Source organism: Cavenderia fasciculata (genome assembly GCF_000203815.1).
Source record: "Cavenderia fasciculata unplaced genomic scaffold Scf_EU5ZYIE02H8LDV-5, whole genome shotgun sequence".
Lineage (NCBI taxonomy): Eukaryota > Evosea > Eumycetozoa > Acytosteliales > Cavenderiaceae > Cavenderia > Cavenderia fasciculata.
This window is the reverse complement of record NW_004457639.1, coordinates 522,085-537,785: the sequence shown is the minus strand read 5'-3', so window position 1 is coordinate 537,785 and position 15,701 is coordinate 522,085. Positions and strand designations below refer to the sequence as shown.

General features: G+C 32.2%; 4 protein-coding genes and 3 non-coding genes across 7 annotated transcripts; 2 read left to right on the top strand and 5 right to left on the bottom strand.

Moving 5' to 3' along the window:
- Positions 1–143: 143 nt before the first annotated feature.
- On the bottom strand, positions 144–3,604 carry DFA_10026 (uncharacterized protein; the record flags this gene model as incomplete). Its single annotated transcript, XM_004351864.1, has 4 exons — positions 144–311; positions 398–2,143; positions 2,215–2,405; positions 2,596–3,604. The coding sequence occupies 4 exons, from the start codon at positions 3,602–3,604 to the stop codon at positions 144–146; spliced, it is 3,114 nt and encodes a 1,037-aa protein (XP_004351916.1).
- Positions 3,605–3,699: 95 nt separating this feature from the next.
- On the top strand, positions 3,700–5,088 carry DFA_10025 (AAA ATPase domain-containing protein; the record flags this gene model as incomplete). Its single annotated transcript, XM_004351863.1, has 4 exons — positions 3,700–4,124; positions 4,200–4,446; positions 4,521–4,910; positions 5,074–5,088. 4 exons carry the CDS (start codon positions 3,700–3,702, stop codon positions 5,086–5,088), a joined length of 1,077 nt encoding a protein of 358 aa, XP_004351915.1.
- A 71-nt stretch (positions 5,089–5,159) lies between these two features.
- pitrm1 (peptidase M16 family protein) lies at positions 5,160–11,040 on the bottom strand (the record flags this gene model as incomplete). The annotated part of the gene is made up of 6 exons (XM_004351862.1): positions 5,160–6,323; positions 6,392–7,290; positions 7,358–8,212; positions 8,292–8,605; positions 10,180–10,483; positions 10,740–11,040. The coding sequence occupies 6 exons, from the start codon at positions 11,038–11,040 to the stop codon at positions 5,160–5,162; spliced, it is 3,837 nt and encodes a 1,278-aa protein (XP_004351914.1).
- On the bottom strand, positions 8,821–8,891 carry DFA_10024. Its single transcript has one exon. It is a non-coding gene; the product is annotated as a tRNA-Gly (tRNA).
- A 3-nt stretch (positions 11,041–11,043) lies between the features above and the next one.
- On the top strand, positions 11,044–11,124 carry DFA_10022. Its single transcript has one exon. It is a non-coding gene; the product is annotated as a tRNA-Leu (tRNA).
- Positions 11,125–11,792: 668 nt separating this feature from the next.
- On the bottom strand, positions 11,793–12,883 carry DFA_10021 (uncharacterized protein; the record flags this gene model as incomplete). Its single annotated transcript, XM_004351861.1, has 3 exons — positions 11,793–12,074; positions 12,339–12,424; positions 12,511–12,883. The coding sequence occupies 3 exons, from the start codon at positions 12,881–12,883 to the stop codon at positions 11,793–11,795; spliced, it is 741 nt and encodes a 246-aa protein (XP_004351913.1).
- Positions 12,884–14,574: 1,691 nt separating this feature from the next.
- On the bottom strand, positions 14,575–14,655 carry DFA_10020. Its single transcript has one exon. It is a non-coding gene; the product is annotated as a tRNA-Leu (tRNA).
- Positions 14,656–15,701: the final 1,046 nt, after the last annotated feature.

Genomic DNA, 15,701 nt, shown 5'->3' with positions numbered 1-15,701 from the left:
TAAATAAATAAAATATGATTAATTTTTTAAAACAATGATTGTTATTGGGATTTTTGGTCCAAGATATTTTGGAGAGAAAATTTGTCTTTTTTTTTTTATTTTATTTGAATCAAACTCTTTCCTTTTCTTTTTTGTTTCATCGGTTACCATGAAGTAGGCTTATAATCCTTAAAGAATAAACCAAATTCATGATTATTATTATTGATACCATCAAATATTGGAGCCAAAACTCTAGCAGCTCCATCAATTTCATCCAATGGTGGTTGGAATTCTACTCCATTTGTAAATTGTTTAATCTTTATATCATATGGCTAAAAAAAAAATTAAAAAAGAAAAAAAGAGTATTAATAAATATTTACTTTTTCTATTATTATTATTTTTTGTTTTTGATTTGTACATTTTCATTTGTAATCCAACCAGTATCAACAGAATTTAAATAGATACCAGAATTTGCGTATCCAAGAGCAGCAGTACGAGTCATCATATTCATTGATGCCTTTGCCATATTGGTATGTGGATGATTACTCGATTTATAGAATCTTGTAAATTTGCCCTCCATGGCCGATACATTGATGATATGGGCCGACTTTAATTTCTGTACACCCTTTTTCAACATTGGTGCAAGTAGAGAATTTAGGATAAATGGTGAGAATGAAGATACTGCATGTGCTTCCAACATGTCAATCGTTGGTACTTGATCCAATTTTTGTATCCAAGAATTGACTGATCTTTTATCTTCTGGTTGTGCATCTCCATCCATTTCTTCAAATACAATTAAATCATCATTTTTCACATTAACCATAGTTGTATTATCAATTTGATCGCTTGTTAATTGTAATTGATTTCTAAATCCAATATTATTATTATTATTTAGGTTATAATAATTTGTATTAATTCCTTGATTTTTAAATAATAATTCTTTTTTTACATTTCCATCTAAAATTGATTGAATATCTTTTGGTAGATGATTGATTGGTTCAAGTTCCAATTCAATTGGAATTTTATAGAATAGTGAAGGTCTTGAAATGGTTTGAGCAGCATTATTAATGATACCAGATAGATAGGGATAATTTGATTTAAGGAATTGACAAAATGCTTCGGTAGCACGTAAGTCACGTAAATCCAATGAATATACATGTAGTCTATCTTTCCAATCATTGAAATCCTTTTCCATAGAGTAACGAATAACAGTGTCTTTGGAGAATCTACTAGTTGCCAAAACAGTTGCACCAGCACGCAGTAATTTAAGACATGCAATATATCCAATCTTTACTCTTGCACCAGTTACCAACATGATACGATCTTTCATATCGGCCGTAACCATTCTATAACCATAGTTGAAATTGGCACATTTCCAACACAACAATTCATAAAAGAAATGAATCTCTCCATATTTTTTTCTACACATATGACATTGAAATCTAGAACCTTCTCCATCATTTTTCTTGGTTGAGGGTTCATCAACTATTTCTTCAATTGATGGTTCTGGTAACTTTTCTTCTTCTTCCTCTTGTATTTCATTTATAGTTTCCTTTTCTTTTTCATCAAGTTGAGATGAAGAAGTAATAGAAGGAATATCATATTTGAAAAAGGAAGCAACCTTTTTAGTATATTCTTTTGCAAATGTTGATTTTGATTTTCTGAGTGAACGAATACCAGTACTTTTAATCTCATTGATAAGAGCAAGTCTATTTTTCTCCTTCTTTTCCATCGATGCTGAACGATTACCACGTACCACAGATATATAATCACGATAATTTCTAGTTTGTTTGAGAGCATCTTTTGAATAAGTTGCAATTTTTTTCAAACTATCAATTGCTCTTGTCAAATCTTCTTCAATCTCTTTTCTTTTATCATCATTTAAAACAACCATTGGTTTATATTCTTGTTTTTCCTTTAAAACCATTGACTCTTGATCTTGTTGTTGTTGTTGTTCTCTTTTTGTTACTAATCTATCAATGATTTCTTCAAATTCTTTTTCATCATCATCAGAATCAGTAGAAGAAGAATGATCAGAATCATCATCATCTTGATTGGTTTGTTTTAATCCATTGGTTCTTTTTCTTTCTTGATCCAATAGTTTTGTCAGTTCAACCAATTGTTGTTGTAAACAATGATTCTCTAATTTACTTGAAAATAGTTGCTAAAAAGTAGAATAGAGTTAGGGAATGAGTTTGATAAACATAACAAATATGATAGATATAATATACATACACTTTCAATTGTTCTATTATCATTATGATTATCGTTATCATCATCATCGGTCGGTGAAATAGATCTATTATTGACCAGTGTTTGACTTTCATCTAATATATCTTCATCATCAAAGTCAAATGTGAATTTACTCTTACTTGCTCCTCCAATACCCAAGTCATCATGATCTCCAAATGGATCCATGATCAACTCTAAAGAAGAATCTATATTTATCTCTTATAAGAGGGGGAATACAAATAACATTTTAAAATCAAAAGTTTAAAGACATCATCGTCAAGCGAACGTTGAGAAACAAAAAAGAAAAATAGAATATAATTTAATATTTAATTTTTTATTATTATTATTATTTCCATCTATCCATCCAAGGACCTTCAATAATACTATATTTAAATATATCTTCTTCTTTATCCTTTTTATCATTTTTTTTTAAAGATGTCATTAAAATATCATTATGACCACTCCAATGATTATAATCTATAGGTATAGATCTTTGTTGATCAGATCTTAGTTTCATTTTAATTTCTTGTTTTGATTCAATTGAATCTATTGGATAGAAACCAGATGGATCAGTTGTCTTTTGATATCTAATATCTATAGTCCAACGTACACTATTACTTATATTGGTTGTACTAGAATGAGGTATTTTGTTGTTAAAAAATAATGCTGATCCTCTTTTCATTCCACTTGCATTAACTATAGTTGTATTGTCAACATTTAGATGAGATTCTGGTATTTCGAGATACCAAGATTCATTTAATTGTTGATCTCCACTGCGATGTATTTTTTGTAATTTGTGAGGTAATAATTTAGGATCTTTACAAGGTATTAATTCAACTGGTCCATTACAATCGTTAATATCAACCAGAGGAATCCAAACTGTTATTTGATCAAATGCGTCTGCACCCTCTGCAAGATAGGCAGCATCTTGATGCCAAGGAACTTCAAAACTTCTATTATTTGGTATCTTTACTCTAACATTCCATTCTGGGTGTCCAGATATATTACCATCTGCCAATAATTGTTGAATGATATCTAGTGTTGCTTCACTCTGCATAATATCACCAATCGATTTAACCAATCTACCAGCAAACATTGAATGTAACATTATCGATGCTCCTTTGTATTGATTTTCTATATTTATGATTCTTTCATCCAAAGTTGTAGATGTATTGGTTGTACAACTATTGATTTTATTATGTTTGAAAAGACTTGATTCAAGATGATCTAATTTAACTTTAATATCTTTAAATACATTATCTATTTGTTCTAAACTAATTAATCCATCTACTATTAAATAACCATTTTCATTAAATTGTTTAAATTGTTTTGTTGATAATAAATATTGTTGTTGTATGGTAGTAGAAGTAGAAATAGTAGTAGTATCTGTCATTATTATGATTATTTATTAAAAATTAAATTAAACTTTGAATCATGAACATCACATAGAGATAGACCCTTTTTCACAGTTCATTTTTAAAAAAAAGAATGAAAATAATATTAAATATAGAAGTATTATTAAAAGATGAATCAAATATACAATATAATAGAATAAAGTCTATTATTGAATCAGCACCAGATCTATTATTTACAAGAATATTAAAATATCAACAAGATCAACAACAACAACAACAATCATTACATCATGATGAATTTAAAATGATACTTGATTCAAATGTATTTAATGATCAATTATCAAAAGATGTAAAAGAGATTAAAGTATTCACCTCTAGTAGTAATAGTCTAATTGATTATAAAGGTGGATTGGAAACTATAGAGGTAAAGAAACTTGTTCATATTTATAAACTATCAAATGAAGAATCAGTTGAAGAAGATGGTGATACTGAAGAAGAAGCATCTCCCTATCAAATATTAGTTCTACCAAATATTCAATTAAATACTTTATGGGAAAAGTAAGTAAGACATAGATATAATTGATCAATTTTCTAATCTCTTCTCTCTCTCTCTCTTTCTCTTTCTTTTTGTAGTTTAATTTATGATGATGGAATTAAACAAAAGATATTAAATTATATGTCAACATTGGTATTATTTTCAAAATCAAATATTGATGATAATATTATATCACATAATCGAATCATTTTATTAAATGGTCCACCTGGAACTGGAAAGACAAGTCTATGTAAAGCTTTGGCTCAAAAATTATCAATTCAATATAATCATCTTTTTCAACAATCAATACTTTTTGAAATTAATTCTCATAGTTTATTTAGTAAAGTAAGTAAAAAAAACAAAAAATATAAATATATATATATATATATTAAACCTTTTTTTTTTTATATTTTTCAAAGTGGTTTTCAGAAAGTGGAAAATTAGTAATGAAAGTATTTGAAAAGATTAGAGAACAAGCAGAGGATAAAGATACATTGGTTGTTGTATTGATTGATGAAGTGGAGAGTTTAACTGCAGCTAGAAAGTCTGCTTTATCAGGATCTGAACCATCAGATTCTATTAGAGTGGTCAATGCATTTTTGACACAATTGGATCGATTAAAATCATTTCCAAATATTTTAATCCTAACAACTTCAAATTTAATGGGTGCTGTTGATGTTGCATTTATAGACAGAGTTGATATTAAACAATTTATTGGACCACCTAAAGAATTTGCTAGATTTATTATCATCAAATCTTGTATTGATGAATTAATTAAAAAGAATTTAATCAAACAAGATTCAAACAATGTAGATCAATCAAAGATGATGATTAAATTATCAAATTTATCTCAAGGTACAAGTGGACGTTCACTTAGAAAACTTGCTTTTCTTGCTTTTTCAAAAACTATACAGGATCAATCAATTTGTCATTTAGATCCCTTTCTCAATTCCTATGAAAATGTAATTTTAGAAGAAATTGAAATGAATAAATCAATTGAAATGAATTAATCAATTGAAATGAATTAATCAAATCTTCTTTGATTTATTTTTTAGATTTTAAATATCTTTATAATTAAAATTTTTTTCATTTTTAATTTCTTGATCTTGTTTACCCAGAATAGTTGTATAATTTGTTTGATTGATAAGATATTTTTCAGCAACTTGTTCCAATTGTTGTTTATCAATGTTGAATAGACGATCACGACGTTGTTGTTTCATTTCGTGAGTGATACCTCTACTCCATTCACCTAGACCCTTGGAAGAGGGTGATTCTGGAGCATCGAAAGCGGAAAAGATTGATAGTTGGGCGTTTTCGATATTTTCAGTGGTGATCTTGTCAGAGACTGACCATTGAATGGATTGTCCAAAAGCGTCGATGGTACGTTGAAGGTTTGGATCACGATAAGAGTAAAAACCAATGACACCGCTGTCATAGGATACACCTCCACCATAGGCACCTCCTTTTTCTCTAATTTCCTTGTGAAGGTATTCACCAAGTACCTTGCTTAGTACTTGTAATCTTGCAGAATCTTGATGAGTATAAGCAACACCTTGATATGCCTTTGAAATATAATTGACTGCACTTGGTATACCAAAATATTTTGGTATGGCATTTTGAGCAACAATACTATCAAATTGATTGGTATTTGTTTTCATTGTATTACGCGATTGGAAATGACCGAGGAAATGAGATAATTTTTCAGTTGCCAATGGTATAGTATCCTTTTCAGTTGTAATACAACTACGCATTAATGAACGATCGGTAATAAACTGGTTAATTGCTAAAAGTTTTTCGATTAATCCTTGATAGTCATGGGAAGAGACCAATTGATTAACCAATGCAACATGAGATAAACCACTCCATTGTTCAGAAAGATGAGTTGCACGTGTAAAATTGGAAGCACTAGTCAGACTAGCATAAGATAAACCAGATGATGGAATATTTTCAACAATTGAAGATTGAATTTGACCCATTAAAATCTTGATTAGATCTGGATTCTCCCAATGATTATCCAATAGAATCATATTCCACAAGTCAAACATTTTTTCAATATTTTTGTTTAAACATGCACTACGAATATATAAACTTTCTCCAACCACATTTAAATCAAATGGACTAGTTGATATCATTGGTGATGATCCAAATCTACCTGTATATAAATTCATCTCTGTATCTAATTGCTTATCATCAAATTTTCCTGCTCCCATTGATGTCATTAACTAAAATTAAAAAAAAAAAAGAAAATTAATAATTATTATTTTATGTTATTTGTTCTATTTTAGCTTACATTAGAGTAGAATGGTAAATAAATTTTAAGATTATCAGGCATTGTTGAAATATCAATGATTGATCTAAAATATGTGATACCATTTGTTGGAAGATCCAATAGACGTAATGGTGTATCTCTAACAAATTGATCAATAAATGGAATCTTTTCTTGTTTTTTTTCAATATCTGAAATTAAGATTCTAGGTAGACATGAAACATCTTGAGCAAGATTTTGACGTGATTGTAAATCTAAAGCTTGTTCTACAATCTTTTTCTTTTCCTCGATCGATAATTTTGAATTGATTTTGGCTAATTTTTCAATTTCATCTTGTTTTTCTTTTTGTTGTAGAGAATCATCAGAGACCATTGTTAAATTTAGACGATGGGGATTATCTAAAATTTCACGAATCTTTTGTTGAAGAATTGGTTTCTTTTCAATCAATACTTGTTGACGGAAACGTTCAACGTATTGATTAAGATGAAGACGTTCAACAGGATCTAAATTGTGAACGAGTAGGGAATGAACGACACCAGCCAACTTTATACCAAATGAAGCGCTAACATCCTTTTGAGAGTATTCATATTGATGAAGTACAGATTCAATATTCTTTTCATCAAATCCTTCTTTTTCAACTTTGGCCATTGTCTCTAGTATGGTTTCTTGAACTTTTGCAACATCTTGTTCACGAATACCAACACCACCAACTGAAAATGCACTTTCAAATAAACCTTCTTCAAATCCTGTTCCTGGTGTATAATCCAATGCCAATCCAGATTGTAATAATGATTGATACATTGGTGTACTTGTACCTCTAAGTAATAATGTACTAAGGATATTTAATACCAATGATTCATAAATATCTGAATTATTATTATGTAATACTGATAAACTAAATTTATATTTTCTATCAGTTTCCACTAAAGAGAAAATAAAAGAAAATTAATATTAATCTTTTCTTTTTGTTTTTTTTCTTTTTTTTCTTACTAGTTGAAGGAGGACAAGTAGTTTTAATTGATTTTGGTTCAGACCAACGTTTAACATTTGTAATAGCAGTACTACTAACATCAGTACGATCGAATTGATAGAGAACATTTTCTTGAATATATTTTAGATGATTTTCAAGAGGTAAATCACCATAGGTAAAGAAATGAGAATTGGAAGGATGATAATGTTTTTGATGGAAATCTTTTAATTGCTCGTAGGAGAGTGTTGGGATATCCTTTGGTTCACCACCTGAATTGTGAGAATAGGTGGTACCGGGGTACAAGAGTTGTTGTTGAATTTCGGCAAAGTAGGATGATGGGTCAGAGAGTGCTCCCTTCATTTCGTTGAATACAATTCCCTTGTATTGTAGTGGTGTTGATGGATCGTCGTTTTTTTCAAACTCTAGACGATGTCCTTCTTGGCGGAAATCGTGTTCGGCAAGATTGGGGAAAAAGGTTGCATCGAGATAGACTCCGAGCAAGTTGTAATAGTCTGTCTCGTCTTGTGTACCAAATGGGTAGGATGTGTGGTCTGGTGCAGTCCATGCATTCATATAAGTGTTGAGTGAACGTTTGAGCATGTTAAAGAATGGGTCACGAACTGGATACTTTTTAGATCCACACAGTGTAGTGTGCTCGAGAATGTGAGCGACACCAGTCGAATCCATCGGTGTCGTTCTAAAAGTCACTGAAAAGATATTATTCTTGTCTTCACAATCAATGTGCAAGTGTTTGGCTCCTGTCTTTTCATGTTCCAATGTATAGGTTCTAAATTGTCGCTCTGGTACATCTCTAACCTCTAAAACAACATATCCATGTAATCTATCACCTTTTTTTAATTCATTTCTTTCTCTTTCTACATAAAAACAAATATATAGAGGTTAAATTTGATTAGAATGAATGGATGATATGTATACATTATAATTTCAAGGTACCTTTTCCTCTTGATCTTGTTGTTGATGATGGTTTTGTTATTGGTTCAGATGATCTAGTGATTGATGTATTACTAAATTGACGACAATACTGATTATTACTATTATTATTCTTTGGTACATTATAATAGCACTTGTTACTACTACTATCATTGTTGTTGTTGTTGTTGTAAGAGGTTAAACAACCTGAAACCAAATTTGAAGAGGTTGATCTCAATCGGTTGACATTTGCAACACGATTTAAAACAGATCTACCTACTGCTGCAGATAACATTGCTATAGAAATATTTGTATTACAAATAAGAAAAAGTTTAAATCTTTAAGATTAATTGTTGAAAAACGATGATCGACTAACAAAGTTTTTCTACTTTTTTTTAATGTTATTTTGCTATCCATTTTACTTGATTGGTTGTTTTCTTGTATGAGGATTTGATGGAAATGAATGAAACCTAGCTCAATCGATAGGGAATGAAGAGGAGAACGTGATTTGAGCCCTGCCGCAAAAAAAAAAAGTTAAATAGGGCAAAAAGAGTGCACCAACCGAGAATCGAACTCGGATCGAATCCGTGGCAGGGATCCATTCTACCATTGAACCATTGGTGCTTATTGAAGGATTTTTGGTGTCTTTGTTTTTTGACCTCAAAAATTTTGGCCTCGTTTTTATCAACCACCTGATGGCGACCAACCGCAATAGAAACGAGCAATTACACCACACCACATGCACCGAACTAAGTAATCTCCTTGTTGACTGCTCGAGAGGCACCCGTGAGATTAGCACCACGCGAGTACGGGCCCAACCAACCAGCGATCCGTTACACAACAGATCAACCAATCAATTAATCAATTCCCCAATCAATCGATCAATCAATCAACCAACCAATCAATTTTGACTACAATGAGAGAGGAGAGGTTGTGTGGGATTTCTTTTTAAATTCTGTCATATAAAAACTGAAGCCGCAGTCGTACTTATAATAACAATTAAAAAATGCAAAAGTGGTTTTGTTCTGGAGTAAGATTTGATATTTTTATTTTTGATCATGTATCTTTTTTGTTTGTGATCAAGCATGTTGGATTGTTTTGGATTGTTGCTTGTTCTAAAAGTAAATTAAATGATATTGCTATTTTTTTTTTTTTTTTCTCTTTGCCAAAGGCAGTAATATTGTGTTGATTATTCAATTTTGTTATTATTATTTAGTTGATTATTATATTATTAATATTATTATTGATAGATGAAGAGAGAATAGAAGAAGATGAAGGTGTTGAGGAGGATGAGAAGAAAGAGGTTGAGGTGATCGATTATAGATGTAGTGTACGCAGAGTCATGTACCTCTCCAAATGACTAGGTAGTGCGATCTTGTAGACAGTAGGATGGTTGTAGTCGGAGGAGAATCGAAGGATGATAGTTTGAATTCGTTCTGTAATCGTATGTATTGCTGACTCGTCGGTTTGGTTCATTAGAGCCAAGTGCCATCGATTACATAATTCAAACGTCTTGTCCCAGTTTACTTTGATAATATGTCGCATATCATTTAGCAGTCTAGCTCGCAGGTATTGTTCAGTGAATGGTTCATCTCTTTGGTGACGTAGATCATTACGTCGGAACCATATTCGTTCGAATATTGAAGCGACCATGTTTGTAGTCATTGGAGTTTGTTGAGGTTGAGGAGGGTGATGTCCCAAACTGGTGGTGTAATGTTGTTGGCAGCAGTAACCTCTTTCAGTATCTTCACTGGCAGCGTGGTCTCCTTGCATTGGAAGAACAAGTGCTTGGAGGATTCATCTTTACCACACGACACACAGATGGAGACATTTGGTTACGTATTTCCAAACCAGATCTCGACCCTTTGGTAACACGATGGTAGATAGAGCAGCTAGTGCGTTCATTAGATACACTCTGTCATCGGTTGCTAAGATCTTTTGGCCTGGGGTCGGGTCGTACACATTCCACTTTTCGTTGGCTATGGTCAGCCTTTGGAGGTACACTTGCTTGAGAGGTACTCTTCCTCTTTTGTCTGGTTCCATTGCTGGCTTGGGAACAGCCTCTCTGCTGACGTCGTAGGGTTGGGTGAGCTTCTCCCACTGGCTGCGGCAGAGACGGACAAAGTCGTTTGGTTTGTCTTGGATGAGTTGGTCCATCCATGATTGGGCAAATGAAACCTTTGCAACTCGATTGTTCTTTACCTCGTGGTGATTACCTCGTGACTAAGTGATTCAAGGTACATAAAATAATTTAATTGTGACAAACCATATGTTTTGAGCAAAGATAATTTACCTCTATAGTTATTGTTGTGTTTAGGTTTCCATCTAATCAAATCGTTCTTGTCAATACGCTCTGGAAGGTGTGGTACCAAACCAAACTGGTTAAAGTAATAGCCGGGTATCGTTCTTTGCTTTCCTTGTCCATCAGTGGGTACGGTAAATTGGTTGGACTGCCAGGTGACATGATCACACATTTGTCAGTGTTGACTTTGGATGATGTAGCTTTACAGAATAGCTGAATCCATTCGTCCATTAGTTTAAATTCTTGGATGTTTTTGGCAGACATAGACAGCTGGGACGAATTGGCTTCACATAATCGAATTGGCTTCGCGCAACGAGTAAAAATGGGCCAAAGAACCGAAAAACAGCATGTAATCATTTGACGCTTGCTTTTAGAAGCATGATCGCTACTACGAATTGGCTTCACATAATCTAATTGGCTTCGCGCGACGAGTATAAAAGGGACAATGATCATAAAAATAGTATCAAACATAATGCAAGGTTATGTAAGTGGTCAAAGCAGTGTGACTCAAGTTCTCATCCTCCGGGTTCGTGGGTTCGACTCCCACATCTTGCATACTTTTTTTGCATACTTTTTTTGCATACTTTTTTTGCATACTTTTTTTGCAGGAGGTGGCGGGAGGAGCAAAAAAACCTTTTTTTCCTGTTATCCTGCCCGTTCCTATCCGTTCCTACTCTATTTTCCTCTCCAAGCCCTAGTCCTCATCCACAAAATAAAACGTATCCTGCTGTATTTTGCAGAGTCCTGCTGTTTCTTGCTCTATTTTGTTGTGTCCTGCTGATTTTTGCTTCTCCTGGCGTCTCCTGCTGTTTTTTATATGTCTCCTGCCCTCTCATGTCCTCTATTTTACTTGCCACTATTATTTTACACTGCTATTGTGACATTCTTTTAATTTTTTTGGCTTTTTACAATTATTTATTTATTTATTTATTTATTTTTTATCTTTTAAGAATTTGATGAATAATATTATTTGAAAAAGAATAGATGGTTTTGTGATAAAGTAAATTGATTGTTTGGGATCCAAACACATCAAGCCATATCGTTTGTTCCCTTCTCCTGGGTATACAAATGGGTTTGAGCACTTTTTCACAAAGTTGGTTCGATCAAGATCGCTGTTGAATCGCAAAAGCAAGTTGGTCTTTGTGAATGTATTATCGTGTGGTTCATATACTAGCAGTATTTCAAATGGAATAGAAAGAGGGTCAAATAATCCTTTAAAATCCCTAAGCCTGTTTTCTATCTTGAAATTGGTGAACTTGAATGATTTGATAATAAGTATTATCTTGAATTGGTAAAAGAGTTGATTCAATTAAAAGAGGAAGAGGAAGAGGATGGGGAGGAGGATGAGGATGAAGAGGAGGAGGATGAGGATGAGGATGAGGATGAGGATGAGGAGTGGTTGAATGGGTTGTATCTGTATTACCATTGGTTGTTGGAAAAGTTTCAATGACTTCAAAGGATGAGATGCTATTATTATTATTATTATTATTATTATTATTATTATTCTGAAAGAGATCATTTGTTGATTCAAAGGAGCATCAGAACCAAAAACTTGAACAAAGTCTGTATTGTTGGAAGAAGGATTGATGACTGTCAAGAGTTGTTGCAATTCATTTTGATATATTTCCGATTTGTGTTGGAGATTTGCCGTAAGCGTTTCATCTACATTTTTTGTTGGTATATAACCACCATCAGTCTTGGATCATTTGATCACACAATTTAATTCAAGTGATTCTATTGCATGTGAGTCCCGTTTCAATTGTCTTTACAAAAGGCAATGTGGCTTGAATTGGAATAATTGCCATATTGACATTTTCTTGATCCACAGCCATTTGTACAATATATACTATAATTACTAATAATTAAAAAAGGTAAATAAATAAATAAATAAATAAATAAATAAATAAATAATAAATAAATGTTTGTTTTTTACATACTTGCGATATGATGATTTAACTTTTTCAAAAACCATTGAATTATTATTACCGTTGATAGTCTCACCATGATTAGCGATTGATTGATCAATAGCAACCAAGATTTTTTCATATACTTGGTCACTTTGAAAATGGGAGTTTTGATAACCAACTTGAGCAAGTGCTCTGAGTGATTTTGAATTGCCACCTAGAGAATGTTTGAGAGATTGGTAATTCAAAAGATAGGATTTCTTGAATGCCATATTGGAACGAAATTGTTGACTTTTTAAACAACCCCCAAGAATGGTTGAAAGGTTTTGATCCGTAACCATGGTAGGAAACAATAAAGGAGTTGATTTGGTTTTTTCCACATCAAAATCCTCCAACAGACAAGAGACCATTTTTGAATAATGAGGTATAGTTGCAGGAAAGATTCTTCAAATTCTTTTTTTGAAATCATTTCATTTCGACCAAATTGATTCATTAAATATAAATTCTCTATTTAAAAAATAAAAATAAAAATTAATAAATATAAATATTTTTCTTTCTTTTTTTTTTTTTACCACAATTCCACAACCTTGTTGAATCAAATGTGCCATATCTTCAACCAAAAGTCTTTTATAGTTTTTGTCATCACCGGGTGGTTTGGCATGAGCATTTATATACACCAGTTTCATATGAATGTGAATAAGACGATCAAAACTATTTAAAAATTCGTCCAAAACTTGATTCCATGTTGCAGTTGATTTGGTTTTTCCAATAGTAGAAAACTTTTTGGTTGCATAATCCATAATGATCGGGGACGATATCTGTAATCGTTCCAATTGTGGATTTTCTACAATCAATCGAATCTGGTTTTCTTCAAAAACCTTATTCAAAATACCACGCTTATTTAAAACAGAGACATCTGAACAATCTTGCATCCATTTGAATTGAGCATCATTTTTCTCCAAATGTTTTTTCAGTATATTAATATCGTCATTATAGATTCTGAGCCATCTACTTGTCTCTGGCCATCGTATGTGATATATAAAACTTTTGTTGCTTGTGTTTCACCATTTAATCTTTTGATTACCATTTCCAATATTGAGTAGAACCATACCACAACAGATTCTTGTTCAAATTGTAATAATGTATTGTTGTGGTTGAGAAATTCTTTGACTTGCTTGTGAATAGCTTGAGAGTCTTGAAAGTATACAAATAAAACCAATACATTAGAATTTGAATATCCACTTGGTGTGAAGTTTTGTCATTCTTTAAAAATGGATGATAACCAAGAAAAGAGTAAACTTTTTCACAGTGATAATTGAATTGTTTACCCATGCCACTCTTTGTTGATAATTCTTGTATTTGTTTAATTAGAACCCCAAGTAATGAATTTTCTTGTTGTTGGATATCATCTTTAACAATTAAAACTTTGATTTCATTATAAAATAAAAACAATCCATATTGATTATCAGCATATTCAATATATTTTGTTCTGGTTGATAATTGTGGTATTGATAATATAATTGAAACTAATAAAATAAAAGGTTAGGGATTAATTTAAAGATTTTATATATATATATATTCAAAAAGATAATGACTTACGAGTTTTAAAATAATTGGTTTTTTTATCTGATTCTTGAATAGATCTAGTTTCCTTTTCAATTTCTTGAATGATAAATTCTACTAACTGCCCAAATGTTGTTGGTTGCTGCTAGAGAAGAATGATTTCTAGAGCCTACATTGCTAGGTGACTGACCGATTCTATTGTAGCTAGAGTACTTTATTATGAGGGTATCATGACTGAACGATTTTAAAAGATCAATACTTGTTGTAGCATCGTGTTGCTCAAACAAAAAGATCTCATCGATGAGTGATAGTGGCAAAGTGTAAAATAATAATGATTAAGGTAAAGTAAAATAGAGGTCATTTTAAGGATAGAAAGGTAGAGTCATAAAAAACGCAGGGGGTGACAGGAGAAGCAAAAATCAGCAGGACACATCAAAATAGAGCAAGAAACAGCAGGACTCTGCAAAATAGAGTAGGAACGGGCAGGATAACAGGAAAAAAGGATTTTTTTGCTCCCGCCACCTCCTGCAAAAAAGTATGCAAGATGTGGGAGTCGAACCCACGAACCCGGAGGATGAGAACTTGAGTCACACTGCTTTGACCACTTACATAACCTTGCATTATATTTGATACTATTTTTTTGATCATTGTCCCTTTTATACTCGTCGCGCGAAGCCAACTCAGTAGGAGATTGGGTAGCCAGACTGCAACAAGTAACGGGAAGGTAGTGGAGGACCTACTGGGCCGTCGCGATAGAAAGCCATCTGACATCTCAAATACAATATGCAACACGTAAAGACGAGTGTCCACAATGGGGAGTAAATCGGCGCGAGAGTTGAGAGCGGCAGTCGGTCTTGGACGCACCCAAGGCTTAAGGTTTCACCGCAAGTATGGTACTAAAATTAGAAGAAGATGGGTGCCATATTTGCGTCAACACCTTCATCTTCTTCTATTCTCTCTTCATCTATCAATAATAATATTAATAATATAATAATTTACTAAATAATAATAACATAGAATAATTATATAACACAATATTACAGCCTATAGTGCTGAGAAAAAAAAAAAAAAAAAAAAAAAAAGCGATATCTTTAACCAATTTATCTTTAGAACAAGTAACAACCCAAAACAATCCAACATGCTTGACACTATACAATAAGATACATGATCAACGTCCATATAACATGTATCATAGACATGGACAACCCCCAGAACAAATTAACTTTAATTCTTCTCGAGATAATCTTTATTTCTTGCTTGGTCAATTAAAATGTATAATTAATAAAACTTTGTAACTTCTGAGTACTACTCTTCCCGATAGGAGAGAACAGGAAAAGAATTACTTTAAAAAAAAAAAAGTCTCGCGAAGCCAATTCGATTATGTGAAGCCAATTCGTAGTAGCGATCATGCTTCTAAAAGCAAGCGTCAAATGCACGACATCAAGAGACACCCTCTTTCGTTTCTTTGCCAGAATAATGAAACGTACCCCAGCTGACACCAATACAATATGCTACGCATGCCACACTGTATTCGATGGGGATACCACTATCTAACAATTACTCCGAATTAAACAACAATAATAATTAAATCATTAATTTAAAAATAAACTATATGACTTCAGAGGTGATGAAGAGGTCAAAGATTTTATTAAAAAAAAAAAAAAA